The sequence below is a fragment of the Leopardus geoffroyi genome, chromosome E1 (genome assembly GCF_018350155.1).
Source record: "Leopardus geoffroyi isolate Oge1 chromosome E1, O.geoffroyi_Oge1_pat1.0, whole genome shotgun sequence".
In the NCBI taxonomy this organism is placed as follows: Eukaryota; Metazoa; Chordata; class Mammalia; order Carnivora; family Felidae; genus Leopardus; species Leopardus geoffroyi.
The window spans coordinates 28,980,742-28,999,841 of NC_059330.1; the positions used below are offsets into that span (position 1 = coordinate 28,980,742).

The 19,100-nt window shown below is 45.7% G+C and overlaps 1 protein-coding gene across 10 annotated transcripts in view; it reads right to left on the reverse strand.

Annotated features, from left to right (window-relative positions):
• Nucleotides 1-8,010: 8,010 nt before the first annotated feature.
• Nucleotides 8,011-19,100, reverse strand: part of MSI2 (musashi RNA binding protein 2) — a 391,199-nt gene continuing 380,109 nt past the window's right edge. For 2 of the 10 annotated variants that reach the window (XM_045488277.1, XM_045488275.1), the window contains 3 exons: nucleotides 14,874-15,028; nucleotides 12,593-12,665; nucleotides 8,011-10,145 (listed from right to left, as the gene is read on the reverse strand). In XM_045488277.1, the coding sequence (XP_045344233.1) occupies nucleotides 12,624-12,665; nucleotides 14,874-15,028 (197 nt within the window). In that variant the 3' untranslated portion in view covers nucleotides 8,011-10,145; nucleotides 12,593-12,623. Of the gene's footprint in view, nucleotides 10,146-12,592; nucleotides 12,666-14,873; nucleotides 15,083-19,100 lie in introns of those variants that run through there. The other 8 variants (XM_045488274.1, XM_045488272.1, XM_045488280.1 and 5 more) reach the window with 5 other exon arrangements.

Below are 19,100 nucleotides of genomic sequence, written 5' to 3' on the forward strand. Positions count from 1 at the left end.
ACCCAACATGAGGCTCAAACTCATGCCCCCCAGATCAAGAGTCCCATGCTCTTCTGACTGAGCCAGCCAGGCACCCACTATTGGACTCTTTCTGTATACTTTTGCTGCCCTGAGGAGAGCAAAGTGACTTAGGGTAAGTCTTGAGATTTGGTAATGCAGATACACTTAATGATCCTCTTTAATACTTTTCTTGCTACTTTGGGAGCATTTATTCTTCTATATAACTTGAAGATTTATTTAAACAATTAAGAAAATCCATGAGGGTTTTTATTGGAATTGTGTTTCTATGTTCTGTATGTTTTACAGTGCATATAAAATTTGGGAGCACTGACATTTTATGATTAGATCTTTCCATTCAAGAATGGGATCTTTTCTTTTTCTTCAGATCTTATTTTATGGTAATATATTTTTAGTAATATATTTTTTTAATGTTTATTTATTTTTGAGAGAGACAGAGAAAGAGGACAAGTGGGGGAGGGAGAGAGAGAGAAGGAGACAGAGGATCCAAAACCGGCTCTGTGCTGACAGCGGAGAGCCCAATGTGGGGCTTGAACCCATGAACCATGAGATCATGGCCTGAGCTGAAGTCAGATACTTAATTGACTGAGCCACCCAGGCACCTTGGCCTTTAGTAATATTTTACAATTTGATTACTATAGATCCTATGCCTTTCTTATAAACTTATCCCTAAGTGTTCCCCCCCCCCCCCCCCCCCACACACACACAATTTCATTACTGGGTGTTTATCGCCGAATAGGAGGAGGTCTGGTTGGGTATATTTATCTTGTGTCCGGCCACCTTATCAAAGTTTTACATCAATTCCAGTAGCAATTTTATGTATTTGTTTTTTGTTTTGTTTTGTTTTACTGAAATCTCTTGAAATTTCTAGGACTATAATCCTATCTTTGTCTTTTCCTTTCAATGTTTATATTACTTCATTATCTTTTTGCTTTCTCTAACCTCTAAGACAATATTAAGTATCAAGTCATAGCAGCACCCCTACCCATTCCTTGCTTTAATTGAAATAGATTTTGTGTTTCACCATTTAAGATGATTGCCATTGGATTTGGTAGATAGTCTTTATAATATTGTGCATAATTGCTGTCTGTTTGACAAATATTAGCAGATTATGTTGATAGATTTCTTGATATTGGAATATCTTACATTTTTGGAATAAGTCTGCTTGGTCATCATATGCTATACTCTTGATATATCAGTGGATTCTCTTTGCTACAGTTGTAGAATTGTAGAATTTTTGCATCTGAGCAAAGTCTGTGGATGTATTTTTGTTTTATTTCTGTATTGGGTTTTGACATCAAAGCTATGCTAGCATTATAAAATGGTGGAGCTTTCCATATTTTTCTATCATCTAGAATAGTTTAACTAGCATTGGAATTGTCAGTTAAATAAAACTCATTTGTAAACCCATTTGTACCAAATCCATTTTTCAGTATTAGACCTTTAATTACCCTTTCAATAGCTTTTGTGGTAATAACTTTATTCTGTTTTTCTACTTCTGATCAGTTTTGGTAATTTATATTTGCTAGGAAATTTTTTGCTTTCTCTTAATTTTTAGATTTGTTGCTCTTGGTATTCTTTTCTCATTGCTATCTGGTTTTGTCTCTTTTCTTGCTCCTTGGATTGCATATTTTTGCTCTTTCTTTTTTTATTCAGGGTGACTTGCCTATTTTATAAAAATAGTCTTTGTAAAAATTCAGCTCTTAGATCCCTTCAGTGACTTTGTTGTTTTCTATTTTAGAGCTTTTAGCTTCTATCAACTTCTTATCTCTATTTTTTTTAGGTGCTGTTTACCACCTTAAGATGAATAATAGATTCCTTCACTGAAAAATAATATTTTTTCCCGTTGAAGTCATCCCATTGAATTTTTGAGCAAAGCTTTTGCTGTATGTTACAGATTCAGATACAATGTGTGATTTTGTTGCTTTCTAACTTTCCTCTTTGATCCAAGGATGTCCAGAATTGGGTTTCTTAATTTCTGTGCAGTTATAATGGTTATGATCACATTTTAATTATTTCTAATGTTACTGGATTATGATCATGGAATGTGGACTACAAAACTGCCAGTTGTTTAAATAGATATTATTAATTTTATCGGGGCGCCTGGGTGGTTCCGTTGGTTAAATGTCCAACTCTTGATTTTGGCCCAGGTCATGATCTCATGGTTTGTGAGTTTGAGCCCCTTGTTGGGCTCTCTGTTGGCAGTGCAGAGCCTGCTTGGGATTCTCTCTTTCTCTGCCTCTCCCCTGCTTGTGCACGCTGTATCTCCCTCTCTCTCTCTCTCTCAAAATAAATAAAAACTTAAAAAATACTAATTTTAGCTATCATTTAATTATTAATAATTACATGATTAATATTTTATTAGTTAATAAGTAAAATAAAAATTAGTTAATAGTTAATTATTTATTAGTTAATAAGGAATTAATATTATTTTGCCACACAATGGGTTGATTTTTGTATATATTCCATGGATAAATGACAAAAAATATACATTATTTAAAGATTCTATAGTCTGATGATCATTTACTAACTGTATTATACAATTCCTCTGTCTTTGTTTTTGTCTATTATACATGTCTAGTTCTGAGAGAGGTGCATTAAGGTCTGTAATTATATTTTAGGGTGCCTGGGTGGCTCAAGTCAGTTGAGCATCTGACTTCAGCTCAGGTCATGATCTCACAGCTCATGGGTTCGAGCCCCGCATCATCTGGCTCTGTGCTGACAGCTCACAGACTGGAGCCTGCTTCGAATTCTGTGTCTCCCTCTCTGCCCCTCCCCCACTCGTGCTCTGTCTCTCTCAAAAATAAATAAACATTACAAAAAATTTTAAGACATTGTATTTTAATTTTTATCAAGTTCTCTTTGCACTAGTAGTTTCTGATTTAAGTGTTTAGTTCTTCTGATAATTGAAGCATAGGGTTTATCACCTCTATATCCTCTTAATTGTGTCTTTTGTCATTACAAAATATCCTGTTGAGTGCTTTAAATTCCACCCTGACCCTATTTCAATTCTTGCCCTTTTTTGTTTGTGTTTGCCTGTTTTCTCTTGCCACCCCTTTATTTGCAGCCATGTTTATCATCTGTTTCTATAATAGCAGATAATTGGGTCTTGTTTTCCTAAACACACCTGTTTTGTAATGGTAGAAAATTCAATCCATTCATATTTAGATAATGATGGATTACCTTGCTAGCTTTCCCCCTGTCCTACTTATTATGCTTGCGTTGATCTTAACATTGTTGTTCCTTGGTTTTCCTTTTCCTGGTTTTTTGCTGCTTTGTTTTCTACTTAATATTTTTAGTGTTTCTCCCTGAAAGTTTAGTTTTCTCTAGATTGATATTTTTCCGCCTCTTTTTGGGTACGTTTAGGCCTTTAGGTTAGAGCTCTTTCCCCCAACCCCAACCAGGCACACTCAACACTGATGCTGACGTGGGTCACCGGGCTTGAACCCAGCAGGAAGTCCCGGCGATGACACCGCAATTCTGCCACTGAGCACTCGTAGGACTATGGGCAAATTACCTACCCTCCCTGAACGTTAAAACGCAGCCACGCAACACGTGTGGGACTAACCAGACCATTGTGTGGCTCAGCTAGCATACAGTTGACGCCTCTATTCCCTACTTTTTCCTTGGGCTTTTGGGATGGAGCTGAGCCATGAGGATGAAGACGAACTTTTTCATGTCAGAATTCCTAAAAGGAATTTCTCAACGGAGCTTCCAGTGGGCTTTCATTTCTGTGGGGCAGCAGGGCTTGTACTCTTCCGTCCGCAAACTTAAGATACTGCAGAGGGCTGACGCTTTGCCCGTGGACATAAGAGGTGGGCCTGGAGCCTAATTCTCTTGTCTCTAGCCTCAGACAGGAAGGGACACCTTCCATCTTCTCTTCTTGGTGCTTTGTCTATGTAGCAGCAACGTCCATAAAATAAAGCTGGAATAAAGCAGGACACAGGAAATTGGAGGAGGGGCCCAAGAAGGCCATCCCCTGGGGACCAAGGTTTTACCCACGGCTCTGAGGAAGCAGTTACAGGAAGCTTCATCCCTGACAGACCTCTAGGCCTGGTTCTTTACCTCCAGAGCTTAAAGGCCAAGGAAACCCTCTGGTCAGGCCCTGTCTGGACTGCTACCACCAATCTTGGGACTTGCCCTCAACGAACCGTGTCTCAATTCTTTTCTCTTCTCTCCTCTGATAGCCAGAAGGCAGAAGTATCATAGATGATCTAGTTCTTTCTACACCTTTGATTCCCTTCATTAAGCAAGACTTTGAACTTGGGGGCAAAGGCCGGGCTTCCTAATACCCTTTCAGACTCCTACTGAGGGTCATGGAATTGGTCTTACACCCTCTCCTGTAAGTTGTTGATAACTAGCTGAGGCCTGCAACCCGGAGAGCCACTTAGCTCCTTTGACACACATCTACCATCTGGGTCCTATGATCTCGCCGGACCTTTTGTGTTTGCTCCCCGCCCACCCAAGGGTCCCGAGGTGCTCTGCAATCTGCTCTTCCCCAGCAATGGTCTCTTGTCACTTCTTTTTTTTTTTTAAATTTTTTTTCAACGTTTATTTATTTTTGGGACAGAGAGAGACAGAGCATGAACGGGGGAGGGGCAGAGAGAGAGGGAGACACAGAATCGGAAACAGGCTCCAGGCTCTGAGCCATCAGCCCAGAGCCCGACGCGGGGCTCCAACCCACGGACCGCGAGATCGTGACCTGGCTGAAGTCGGACGCTTAACCGACTGCGCCACCCAGGCGCCCCTCTTGTCACTTCTTAAAAGTAGCTCCACCAGCTCTCTGGGGCCGGGGGAAGGGCTTCTTCATGCTTCCCTTCTAGAGGGAAGGTGTGATTATGGTGCTACCCTTCTCCCCAAACCAAACAGCTCTCCCCCACCCCAGCTCTCTTCTGCAAGTGAAAGAACACCAAACAACTCTGTTCAAAACAGTTTATTGTATTTTATTATTTTTTTTTTTTTTGTCAGACAAACACATTGATTTCTGGACCACAGTAGAGGATGGAAACCTTTCACAAACTTATTTATTTGAAAATACAAATATAAAATTATACTTTCCACATCTGTGATGTGAGAGACTGCCATCCACATAGTAATTTTTTACAACAGGGCTTTAAGAAAGCCACACACAAAGACCTGAAAGATGCTTGAGATATATATATATATAGATACATATATATGTATATATATAAAAAAAATACTCACTACCAAAGTTGTCATCAGTTTCATACTAAAGTATAAAAGTAAGGGTGAGGTCAGCCACAGTGCTAGGGAAAGTTTTATTTAGATACATTTATGTCCACATGAAACGCTTAGACTTGCATCCTATTACATATGGAATTCTGAGTTTACAATACACCATGAACGGCCGATCGGCTAGCCCACGCTACTCAAGAGGACACTCACAGATTCCACACAGGATGGTACAGTATGTACAGAATACAGCAGAGAGCCTTCTAGGGAGGCTCCGGAACGTCTGTCTCCCAGGCCCCCTCCCCCTCCCCCCTCGTGCCCCTGCCTCCCGGAAATGAAAGCCTGTCTGAGACAATACATTCTGATTATTTGATAGCCAAGTGTTTGAATTAAGCTTGCTTCCCCCAGAGGGGTGGGTTTTATTTATATGTTTTTGTTTGAGTTTACTTACTTTTTTTTTTTTTTTTTGGTTTAAAAAAAAAAAAAAGAAAAGAAAACAAACGTATTACAGTATTAAAGTATTGCTTAACGTACAGCGTCTCCTTGTGTAGTGTCTGTGCCCAGGACTGGGCTGAGCTGATGATTCTGCTTCTTTTCTGTTTAGGGTGAGGGCAGGGGGAGCCCACCAGGGTCTCTCTTCAATGTGCTTGCCAGCCTCCGTCCCTCTGCTCACTCCTGCCCCAACCTCCTTGCTTTTGTCTTCCTTGGAAGACAGCCCGGCTGGTGAAGCACATTCAAGAAAGAAAATTCTCCCCTCCCCTCCCCAGACCCCTCCCCCCCCCAGTCTCCCTCTGTCCCTGTGTGCCACTCCCAACGGATAAAGAGAAGTATGAGTTAGTGTTTCTTTTGTAAACAATTTCATATGCAATATAATACAGAAAGCATGGCTGACCTTCAATAAAAAAATGTAGTAAACTATATTGCTTTATTCTTGATTATGCTGCAGTGAGTGAATGGCAGAATGAAACAGTGTGGTGGTGGTGGTGGCTAAGTCCCTAGCCCTCGTTTGCACTAAAGATCAAAATAGGTTTTGTTTTTCTATTTGGAACCAAAAAAAAAAAAAAAAAAAAAAAGGCCACCCCCCCCCCAAAAAACAAAACAAAACAAAAAAACCCCAAAATCAAAAACAAAAAACTGAAAACAAAAACTGAACACCTTTCAGGTCATTAGAACCAACAATTACCCAATGATTTTTATACTAGTCTAGCAAGATGTGTGTAACATTCACTGGCTGTGAATTGCTGTGCAGCGAAACATCAGATTGACAGCAACAGAGCCATGCTACCTTAAAGTCCAAGCTACGAGTTCAAATTAAGATGAAGGGTATGAAGGATAGAAACGCAAAGGCCTGTCGGGGCTTCGTTCGAATCAAGCCAATGAGCGACTGGGATAGAACACAAGGCTGTTTGGTTTTCCCGATGGGTGTGAGGAAGGCCACAAACCAGGGCTGAGAAAGCTCCTGGGAAGGGGACCGAAGGCTTGGTCATCCCCGTCAGCCCCATGTCCAGGTAGAACCAGGAATGGGTCCGGGAGCTAATGCCACTCCCTCCCTTCTGCTTGGGAGGAGAGGAGTTCGGGGGTCCCAGGCAGATGGATCTGGAAGCCAGAAAGTCACCCGGTGGCTATTTTATGATTCCGGGGAAAAGCCATCAGCCAAGAGGGGTGCTCCCCCAGGGAAGGCGAAAGGTGGTTCCCATGTTCGCCATTGAGCTTAACGGAAACAAAGACAAGGCTGAACATCAGTGCTAAAATAATTTACAAAAATCTTCCAAAATGGACTTCTAGATGAGTGGGGGGACGAACGTGAACCTTAACCTAGGTAGCCACATTAAAACATATCAGATTTCCACGAGATTTGTGCTATGGGCTACTGGGTCTCTTCAAAAGGTATTATAAACATCTAAAACATATTCACACAGATTATCAATTTCTTCTGAGCATTCTTAAAAAAATATTTTTTTCTCTTAGTAAAATCATTTTAATATACCATGCCTCCCTCTTTTAAAAAATAAATTAAAAAAATCCAGTTTTGCATATCTAGCATTAGCATTTAAGGTAGTATGGCACACCCCTTCACAGTTGGGGGGGGGTGGGTATCTACAAAACGCCGTAGAGTCTGCCGGCATTTGAACATCATGAGACCTTGGGTTCGTTGAAACCACATCAGATCAGCAAAAATAAAATAAAAAGTTGAAATTGGAAAAAAAAAATCGAAAGGAAAAAACTGCCCCAAAATTATTAGCATTTTTTTTTTTCATAAATAAGAGAAAGTTCTATCCTTACTGGTCCTAAATCTGAGTAACTATGTCTAATTTTTTTTTAAACCTTAATTACGTTATATCTATCAATATGTACTAGAAGAAAGAGAAGAAAAAAGGTCACTACACTAGTACCAGGACAGGACGTTTACAAGATAGCCATTTTTATACATTATTAACAGACAGTGATCAACAAAGAGTCTTCTATGAGGTGATGGGGGTTGCAGAGAAAGGAAGGGTAGTACAGTACATCACCAACATGGACAAAATAGTAATTAAATTCCCTAGTCTAGACACTGAATTTCTGGGAATTTATTGTCTTTTTTCTTGTGTGTGTGTGTGTGTGTGTGTTTTAATAAAACTTCTATTTTTTTTTAAATTTTATTACTTGAACAAGTTTTGATATTTTAAAAGCGCCCAGCATTTTACTTAATGTGGTTGTTTGGAAACAAAAAAAAAGAAAGAAAGAAAAACAAAACCAAAACAAACCCTCACCAAACAACCTAACATTTAATTGGAGAAACAAGATTTTTTTTTAAAAAAATGTCATTGCTGTTTAATTAGAATTGAAAAAGGCTTTTTTTCTTTCCTTCCAGGTTCGCATTTTGGAGCCTTTTGTTTGAGGATGCTTTTGCCCTACCATGTCTGTGAATGTCTACATTAGTCTACTTTGTTAGTAAAATTTATAAAAATAGGAGTGCAGCAGCTCTTTATAATAAACGTCGCATTCAGTGTCTCATACTGGCTGTGCCTTAAGTACCAAATTTATAAACGTAACAATTTAAAAAATATTAATAAAACGTCAATATCACATTTTAAAAAAGAAAAAAATATATATCCACACTACAATATGTTTTAATGCCATCTATTGAGTTGTACTTCTATAGTTGCTGTTGCCGACCTATTACCAATATTAAAAAAAAGTTAAATTAAAAAATATCCTTCATCATAAGTATCTTTCCCCAACCGAGGACCATATATTATAACAGCCAAATGTCAAACATGTGCAAACAGGAAACTGTCAGTTTTTCCCACCAGTCACAGTGCAGCGATGTTTATACTTTTTATTTTTAAAATTCTGTTTACATCTACAATAAATTAAAAAAAAAAAATTCTTCCATAGCCTCTCTGGTGATACTTGCAGCACTGAGGTATTAAAAAAAAATATATAAACCAAAAGGTTGCTTTCCTAATTTGTAAATAGAAAGTGAATGGAGAAAAGGTTTCGTTAATGCAGGCTTCTCAGCTCCTGGCCCGGGGGGGTGGGGCCCCCCCAGAGCTGCGGGCCGGGGGTGGGGGGGGTGGGGGGGGTGGGGGGAAGGGAGGGGCAAAGAGAGGCAAAGTGTCCTAGGGACCTTTGGAGGTGCTGAAATGGTTGGACGATAGAAAATGATCAAATATTTAAAAATTAAGACTGAAAAAGAATGTCCCCCCACCCCTCCCCACCCAAGCCAAACAGGTGTGCTTTGAAACTTTAAATATGTTAAATATTAAAATTGTAGCTTTGTTTTTAAAAAACTTCTTGGGAAAAGCAGTTTTTCATATTTTAAATAAAAATCTAACTAGACGGTAACATTTGAAGCTGTGCACAGACGAGAGGTTAATATGCTGGTATGACACGAATACAGTTCTTAGGTCTATCACACAGACAGAAGGAGCTGAACAGTGTTCGAACTTTCCCCCGGGGTCGTCCCGGCAGCGGGGTGTCCTTCCGCCTCCGAACTGACTTGGTTACCATTCCTTCCCCTCCTTCCCACAGAGCATCGAACTGCCTGGGACCGACTCCCTCACAAAAATATTTTTGATTCTCTTTCTTAATAGTTTCTATGTAGTTAATGGAATTGTATTTACAACGTTTCTTTTTTTTTTTAGAATTCACAATTTCAAAAAACCTTATAATATCACCTCTTTCAACAGAAAAAAAGCACTTATAGAAAAGAAGGACACTCAAAACATCGTCGTCCTTACCTTATTGCCGAAAATAGATATACTTAGGTTAACAAAGAGACGTCACAAAAAAGAACCGCTAGAGAGTCTGTTAATTAGCTTACTACATCTCACTTCTTAGACAACGCAAAGTAGAAAGCTTATGCCCATCTCCTACTCCACATTTCACAACTTTGCTTCCGCTGGTGCACAAGCCGCACCAGAAAATCCATACAGTCTCAGAATTGGTACCAAAATATTGAGAGTCATATTACCATCTCAGCATCCTTTAAAAGTGAGAACAGAATCAAAACAAGCCAAAAAAAAAAATTTTTTTTTAAGAAAAAATAATACCTTAATATAACAATTATACTATGGTTAGCTTTTAACTAGATATTAAAGCTATATGACTACCGGACTAAGTCAAAATCACTACCAAATGTGATTCAAAGAGATTTAAAAGGAGAACGGGGAAGAGGGGAGAGGAAGGGGGAAACCATCAAGAAAAACAAACAAAAAAAAAAACAAAACAAAACCAAAATCATGGGTTATATACACATTTAAAAGCTGTTGTCATATATTACAGCAGATTCGTGAGATGATGAGATGTAGTCAACCCTCGATCCGAAGTGAGCCATCTCTGGTTGCGATGGGGAGTGAGGCTGGTGGGGGTCCAGGTCTGATGACATCACCTAAACAAAGGGCCACTCAGAAACTTCGCCCAGTCTTGCCTGGACATCCAGGTATGCTCTGCAGGGTACGCAAGGTCGGGGGCGCCCAGAGGAGAACATGAAGTGGGAAGACAGAGAAGACGTGTCAGGCAAACGTACTGTTTACCCCGACTTTTTAACTAGAGCTTTCCAAGTATGACTACCTTGGGCTACCAGGTAGGTTTGAAAATGGCCAGGCTAACAGCTTCCCGGGGTCACAGCTTGGGAAATCTGACACCTTCGCCCCACCTGACGCTGGCCAGCGGACGGCTTTGCCACTCATTTTGCTGGTTTGCTATTTTGCCAATTTGATACGGTGCTGTTGCATTCTTGGGGTCATGGCAGGAAATGTGGTCAGCAAATGTGGCCGCGCCGGCTGGTCAGCTACACTGGTGAATTGCAAACTGACCAGTGATGCTTTTTTTTTTTTCCTGGTTAAACTTCTGGTTTTTCAAAGCTAAATGTTTAAACACCTGCAACTTCATTAGATACAGTCAGTGCCAACTAAAGATGCAAATTACAAAAAAAAAAATCTTAAAAAAATTATATTTCATATCAAGGACTCAAGGTCAGGAAAAACACACGCAACAAATACCCAGCTTTGGTTATAGGACATAAAGACAGGCCCGGGACTCACAGACCTCCTGAGTCTCCCTGAACTGACTGTGAGCCTGGACCAGTCCTTTGCGGGTGGCACTCAAGGTCAGAGAACGAAACCTCCGTTAGGGACAAAGTGTGTGCTTTGGTTCAAACATGTGACTCAGTTGGCTGGCTTCATCCATTTCGGAGGGGGTGGGTTTTCCCTCCACTCTCCTGGCTATGTCATCCTTCTGTGGGAAGCGGGTCCCAGAGCTGGAGGAGGGGAGGATGGGCCAGAAGCCTTGCCCTCCCCCTATTCCGACAGAAGCTTAGAGGCCCCTGGAGGGCGGGCTGTGCTGGGAAGCCCTTTGCCACCCTCATTTCCAGGAGAGGGACAGGGCAGGGCAGCCCCAGTGTGTGACCTTGCAGGGACCTGCTGTGCCCGGGGTGGGGGGTGGGGGGGTGGTTTAACCCCTCTGTCACCTGACTACACAAAGGGCGGGAGCCACCTCCAACCCCCAGGGTCCACTTTGCTCTCAGAGGAACTTTACTTCCCCTGGGCCCCCAAACCCAGCTTAATTAGTAGTGAGTAGCTCTCCTTCAAACTGTTAGTGGCCTCTGGCTCTGGCCAGCATTGGCCGGGTCAGTGCTGGAAGGGAAGTGGAGGGAGGGGCGGGGAGAATTCACACACGGGGTTTATTTGGTTAAGAGAGGCAGTTGCATTAGTTGAGGTGATTCCTTAGCAGCAACATTAGAGAAATCCAAAAGAGATCTGTGGAGCTCAACTCAACCTGGTCCCCCCACTGAGCCCACCCTAGAGGATCCTGGCTGACTTGGGGGCCTAGAGGGACCCTTTCTATGAGAGAGGCGTCCTACTAACTGCAAACCCATCTCCAGCCTTGTTTCTCTTATGTCCCAACTTAAGAGGCACTCTTACCCCAGCTGGGACCCATCCCCGGCCTCAGCTGTCCCCCTCCCTCTTCCAAAGAGACAGACCCATGCTTCAAGCCCCCCAGCTAACATGCTAACACAGTACCCATTTAGCGCTCATAAGAGAACCCCTCTTCCTTCTCGGTGTCCTTCCCAAGAGCAACAGATACTCCTTTTCCAGTGAGACTGTGGCAAGAGGCTCCCTCACTGACTGCCCCAACCTCCCCTTCTCCTCCACTCCGCCCCTTCCATATCCCCATCAAAGTGATTTAAAAAATGTTTAATTAACTTGAGCTCAGTTTAAAAGGTTAGGAAACTGGCAGGGATCCAAATCCACGTTACGCAGGTGATGTCGTTAATTTAATTTGCTTTTCGTGCGGTAATCTGGATAATTACTCAGTAGTTACTGGCAAAAATGTTTTCTTTTCACTAAAAGATGGAGTCTGGCTGTTTTGACTGCAGGAACCCCATTGGCTGAAGCCAGCGAGCTCCGGGAGACCGAAAGGGCCCAGGGACCATCTCGCAGGACCCTGGAGGGGTGGGACCCTGGCCCCCTGGCCCCCCCCCCCGGGGGGCCTGGCCGAAGCCCAGGGTTCTCCTGCCTCTGTCCCCTTGGGACAGGCACAGCCCCAGATCACCTTCCAGTTTCCTACACTCTTGATCGTATTTCAAGACGGAGAAAGATGAGGGGTGGGGAAGATAAAGAAGAGGAACCGAAAGAACCAAATCAAGAAGAAAAAAAAAAAAAAAAGTAAAAAAAAAAAAAAAAAAAAGGTGGGGGCCACGATTAAAGCTGGAGAAAGGGATGAGAGAGTAAAAGACTGGAGTTTTTGCCCCCACCCCCCTGAAAAGGGGTTGGGGAAGAGGAGAGAGAGGTGCGGGCTCAATGAGACCAGGCGCGCGCGTACTTGCACGCCCGTGCGCGTACACGTACGCCACGCCCGGCGGGGCGGAGACACATGGCAGGGAAGGTAATACCTCAGAGTGGGATGGCAACAGAAGCACCTGCTCAATGGTATCCATTTGTAAAGGCCGTTGCAATCAAAGGTCCCTAAAATTGCACAATTGTTAAGGTCATCAGCACGCTATACACGGGAACAGATTGTCATATTCGGGGAAAGGAAATTATCTCTAGGACTAGACTGTGGTTGCCAGCATGAATATGTAATTCTGAGACACCGCGCCACCAGGGGCTGGGAGGCCATCCTTCCCCGCTCCAAGCCCTCCGGCCCCCACTCCCCACCCCCAGCCTGTGTGCTCACCCCAGGGGGGAAATCGAGAGCCAGATTCACGGGGGCTGCGTGGGTGATGGGGAAGGGAAGTCTGTGCCCGAAATGACGGGCGCTGCTGCCCTGAACCCCGGAGGGCAAAGATAACAGTGTCTCTGCCCCGCGGTCCCAACAGCTCCAGCTGGGGAGAGAGCAAGCCCTGCGCAGACACAACGTGATGCCACACGTGGTTATTTCCGAGAAGCATCAACAGGACACAGGTCAAAAGACCCAGGTTTTCCAGAACAAATAGGGTCTGTGTTTCTGTGCGCTGAAAACGGAAATGAGTTGTGCTCTACACATGGTGACAGGCGGTCTCCCGAATTGATGCGGCTCTACCCCGAATAATCATACTCTCGAGTTGGTGCCTTGGCTCATCCGGGGGGGCTGACCCTTGGGGCCGCTGGCTTATGTGATACTGGCTTGGGAAGAAAGGGACAAGGACCCAAACTGCATGGGCCAGGGGTGGTGGCAAAGGGCGTGTGTGTGTGTGTGTGTGTGTGTGTGTGTGTGTGTGTGAGACAGTATGTATGAGAGGAAGAGAGAGAGAAAGGGCATGTGTGTGTGTGAGAGAGAGAATGTGACAGAGTATGTGTGAGGATATGTGTAAGAGAGAGAGAGGAAGAGAGAGTTTCTATGAGAGAGAGGAAGAGAGGGTGAGTGTGTGTGTGTGTGAGAGAGTATGTGTAAAAGACAGCGAGAAAGAGAGAGTATGTATGAGAGAGAGAGAAAGAGAGAGAGACAGAGAGAGGGCGAGTATGTGTGTGAGAGAGAAAGAGAGAGAGGGGAGAGTGTGTGCGTGTGTGCATGGGAGAGAGAGGGAGAGGGAGTGTGTATGTGTGAGAGTGTGTGTGCATGTGTAAGACAGCTTGTGAGACGAAGTGTGTGTGTATGCATGTGCTAAGAGTGTGTGTGTGCACCCGGGCGTGTGCCCGTGTGTGTAGGTGTGTGTGGTTTCCAGTGCCGTGGTGGGATGCAGGGAACTGTGGTGACCTGGTGCCCCAGACCGTCTGCACTTGCTGTGTTCTCTCCAGCTCGGCCCTGAGGCTGGGTTCTCCTGACAGGGACAGGACCTGGCACAGCAGACACTCCCATCTTAGCCCCAAACCAAAATGCCTCCAAAATGCTGAAGTTGGCTAGGACGGAGGGTGGCCGAATTTCTGTTTCCCCAATGGAAGGGACAGCGAGCGAGTGGGCTCAGGCACATTCATGCTCACACACACCAGGAGGGGGAAGAACAATACAAATCTGAAAACAGCATGCAAATCTGTTAAGCAAATTTCCATTGCCTGGATTAGTTAGATTATAGAACCACAGAGCATTACAAATATCAAATGCATTTGGCCTTTGCGGGGCTGCAGCTAAGGAACGCAATTGGGAACTTACTTGGAACCTGGAAACTGTAAGAAACATTAGCCAAGGAGACCACCTGGGAGGGAGCCTGAACCCCACACTGTGTCCCAGGGCCAAGCGCTGCCTCTGGACCTCAGGCCCGGGGGACTCTGCCCACCAAGGCTGCTGTCCTGAGGTGGGGGGGGGCGGGTGGTCCCCAAGCTCTGAAGTCCCACGGCCTTCATGGCAGTCTCCAGAAGGCAGGGATCAAGCAGGGGGCTGATACCGAGGACCTGTTATGTGCTAGCAGGTGACACATCCTATTTCCATGAATTCTCACACAATCTTTTGAGGGAGACGTACTTATTGTCATTTTGTAGCCAGGGACGTGAAGTTTAATTATGGACTGGAGGTGACGGAGTGGGGATCTGAACCTGACCTTGCCCGTGTGCTCCTTCCGCGCCATCATCGCATGGCCGCATGCCGGCTGCTCAGGAAAAAGCTAAATGGAGGAGCTTCAGCCCTAGGTGGCTGGCGCAGTGTGGATGGGGACCCGCTGCCCTCTCCTCAGCCCCCAACCCTGGGCTCTTCTGGTACACTCTCCCATGGGAGACGGGTGGGAAGGAGGAGGCAGGAGGGCAGGGGAGGCGGGTACTTACAGCTATGCCGTGGCCGAAGCCCGAGCCCGGCTGTGGGCTGGCCGCGCTTATGTAATTCCCCACTCCGGAGTCCTGGCTGGCAGGGCCGTACAGATCGGCGACAGGTCCTGGGCTGTTGGCCCCCGGGAAGCCTCCGGGCCGCGCGGGGTTGGAGCCTGCCGGGGAAGCGGGCGCGCCAAAATTCGGTTGAGCACTGTAGCTATTCAGGACTGGTGTGCAGAGAATAGAGCTGGGTATGAGGCCAGAAGCCAGGCATGCACCGGTCATTACAAGCCAAACACTCGAGAAAAACAGCTGAGGCCCAACTTCTAACACTCAACCAAGGCCATGCGAAAACATTAGCAGGGACTCAAGAATACTCAGCCCAGGCTACTACTAAGAAGCTCGGAGCTCCAAAAATAGAGAGAATAAAAAAACAATCATTCAACACACTACGGCAACCAACCCGAGGTGCTTCACTGCCCACCAAATTATCACAATAGAAATAGAGATATATATGGAAGAGAGAGAGGAAAAGAGAGAGAGAGATTTTTTTTTTTTTCACATCTGAATTGGTGCTCATGCAGTCTTGTCTAGATCTGGGCACGTTGAGACAGCATTCACATCCCATGCAAACTACAAAGGAACTAGTTTTAGACTACACATTGTGTTAATATTGATATTAAAACGTGACAGGAAACAAAGCAATTTGTGTCCAGGAAAAAAAAAATCGTTGGGGAAGGGATTTAAAATTTTTGTTTGTTTGTTTTACTTTTTCTTATTTGTTTGTTTTTGGATCCATTAAATGACAAATTTGTATTTTTTTTTTTAAAGACAAAAGAAGATCTCCATTCTCCAGCCCCCCCAACCACTTCCCCCCTCCCCACTGGCTACCTCCTCCCCCCCACCCCCCATTCATAGCCCGGTATGAAAGTCGTCAATACTGAACGTGGTCGGAGGATGGGGTATGTCATGGAAAATCTGGGCATCTTGACATAACCGTAATGATGGTGGCAGGGGTCCCCTTCGGGGGTGGAGAGCAGGGGATGGAGGGAGGGGGTGGGGTGGGGGTGGCGAAATCTGGAGGCTGGGGCCGAAGCTGGGTGAATGCCAATGGTTCTACAGGACACCCACACACTCACCTCCTGCAGTAGAAGGAAAGGGGGGGTTTAAACTTTTTTTTCCTTTTGTTTAAAAAAAAAAAAGACAAAGAAGTATGAATGCAGAGCATACTGACTGAACCAATTCACAGCTAGAGCACATCGGACCGAAATGCCTGCTTTGTTCGTTATCCTCATATAAACTCAGGCTGAGACCAAGAGCTAGGAATGCACCTGTGCTACGGAGAGACTTCACAGCCATAGATCCTGACCGTGGTGGTGAGGAGGGGCCGCGGGAGGAGACACTACTGGGCCGCGATCTTCAGCCCCGCCCCCCTCCCCCAATTCCATTATTCCTTCAGTGAGGGCCTGTCAACCAGGTTAATTTTGTCTCATTTTTTCATTTCCCCTTAGTAGCTGAAACTTTTTCTTTCCAAAACGGGGGGAAAAACCTTTTTTTTCAAATCGCCAAGAATAAGTTCTCATTGATTTTGAAAACTGAAGGTGAGTCTGGGGCCAGCCAGTTCTGGGCTACAGCTCACCCAGGTGGAAGAACCAGACGATCTGGACTGGACACATTTCCACGACTTTGGCTCCAAGGGGCTGCTTCTCACTACGATCTTCTCCCCTTGCTTCCCCTGGCATTTCCCTCTCTGCCCCATGACCAGCTGCCTTCAACCTTTGCAGCCCCACCTGGGCCTCGGCCTTGCCCCAGAGATGGGAAGAGACTGACCACACGCCCAAGCCAGGCTGGCTGGAGACCGAGATGGGGCACGAAGATACAAAGGAGATGCAACCAGCCGCGTCTGGCTCCTGACTGAGCGGAGAAAAGGGAAACTGATACCTCCAGGTGCCCTGAGGCCCCTTGGAAGCTGGAGCAGAGAAATGGGTAAACCGGCCAATGGAGAAAACAGGTTGAAGAGAAAAAAATCACAGAGGCTTAGAGTAAGTGAATGGCTGATTTGAGAATGCACCCACAGACAAAGGGGACAGGAATTTTGAATACGTAAGTTTAAACTTGCAGATAACATTTGGCCTTTCTCACCCATGGAGGCAAGTATCAAGCCCAGATATTTAAAGGCGGTATTATCTTGGTCTAACACTTTTTTTTTCCTCTGGGCTAAGGAAAATGGAGAGCTCAGACAGTGGACTCCTGGTTTACTCAGGTAGCTGACCCTTGCTATGTAAAATAACAAGCTAATTCTGTCTCAGGGTAAAGAGAGGCTAGGGGAGGGGGCCTGCAGTGAAAGATGGAAAGATTTTTTGGCTTCTTACTTCTCTGGCCAGAGGCAGATGTAGGAAGACTGTGGGCAGGACCACCTACCTAGGGGCTGAGGAGAAGGGGGGTTTTGGTCTCGTACCTCTCCATCAGGGAGAGACACCCAGAGACTAATCCAACCAGCAGAAGCAGCCTCGGAGACAGGAAGTAGCATGCCCATGGAAGGATGCTGTCCAGAAACAGCCTCCTCCGTGCGCTTAGAAGACGAGAGGGCTAGTGGTAACCGCCCATCCTGCTACCTCTCCCAGTCCTGTGTGCCCAGGGGGACAACAGCTCACCAGCCGGCCTGAAGGGATTTCACAATACGCAGCTCCTCTTAGCCAACAACACCCCTCCCCGCTCAGTCACCTGCCAGCGAATGACACTGTGAAGAAGGCACCCTATTAGAATGCAGCTCTAAACCTCAACTCCCATATCCTCATAGCGCCCGATCCCTGCTCAAAGTCACCTTGCGGTTCTCCTCCCAGCCAGGGGTGAGAGATCGGTCTGTGGGTCCCCGCCAGAGGGCGCAGCTGGCAGGCGGTAAGCACCCAGTTCTGGGCCGGTTCCGTTCTCTAGGCTTCTGGGCTGGGGGTGGGGTGGAGAAGCCACACCTCTGTGCTGTGCCGCCAACAATCCCTCCTTATCTCTCTGTAGGCAGAAGAGCCAGGCTCCAGAGAGCAGGTTAAAGTGCCCAAACAAGCCATCCGGACACCCGTGCATCTCTGGGCAGGCTCCTAGCAAGAAAACGGCACTGCCTGCTCAGGAGGGAGTGGGGAGTGCCACTTTGCACTCAGACCTGCCAGCAGCTGCACCTGGGAAGGCATTAGGGACAAAATAGGGTTCTTCTTTTGGGACGTTCATACTGATCACTGGCTGGCTACATAGGAAGGGGAGTCATGTGAGGACGTCTCTCCCTCTGAGCTGTGACCGGAGAGGAGAGGCAGGCGGAGAAAGCAAGACGCTGAGTCCCTGACCCGAGGGTGCATCCTATAGCAATCAGCCTTCAGGCAATGCTCAATGAAGTATCTTGGTGGAGGGTGCCTTTGCTCAGATGCTGAGCTTCATTTTGAGAGGCCAGAAACAGTCCCACAAGCCAGGCTGGGTCAGGAAGAGGGGATGGGACATCGCTCTCAATGGGCAAGGGTACCCCATCTACTGCTCAGCTACAGGGGCGTGGGTGTCCGTGCGTGTCGGGAGGGAGGGGTCTCAGTATGTGCTGCTGAATAGACACTGCTAAGTTTTATGACTTGGGACATTATGCCTCCTATCCCAGGAGAGGACACTGTCTTGCAAACACCTAGGCATTTTTGCAGCAGGAGCTATAAGTATTAAGTGGCATGGGGCGAGCCCTGCACCGGGCTGGCAGTTTGGGGGCTCACTGTGGGGAGCAGGGCTACTTCTCCATCAGCTGCTCTGGGCAGAATCCACAGCAGCAGTTTAATCCCAGACAGGTTCTTCCTCACCCCTCACCCTTCACCCCCCAGTCCCAGCATCCTCTGGGCTTTCCGGGTCCAGGCAGCCCGTATGCTCAGGGAGGCAGCTGTGGTATAAAGGAGCACTGGACTTGGAGTCAGAAGACCTGAGTGTGACCCTGGCCCTGACCTTAGGGCTGTATGCCTCGGGGTAAACACCTCATGGGCCTGAGTCCCCATCTGTACCGTGTGAGTGCCGTCTGCCTTAGTCTGCCTCTCAGTGGGCTGCGATGAGAAAGAAAATGGTTTGCAATTGGTCAAGTTGAAAACAAACTATTTTTAAAATGGTTGTGTATGCGGAGCCCAATAAGGCAGGTACCATAGGCAGATTTAGGAAAATCTGATATAGGAAAATACAATTCACTGGCCATACAAATCAGGAAGTGTTTACAACAGGGTCCAGTTCATCTACATT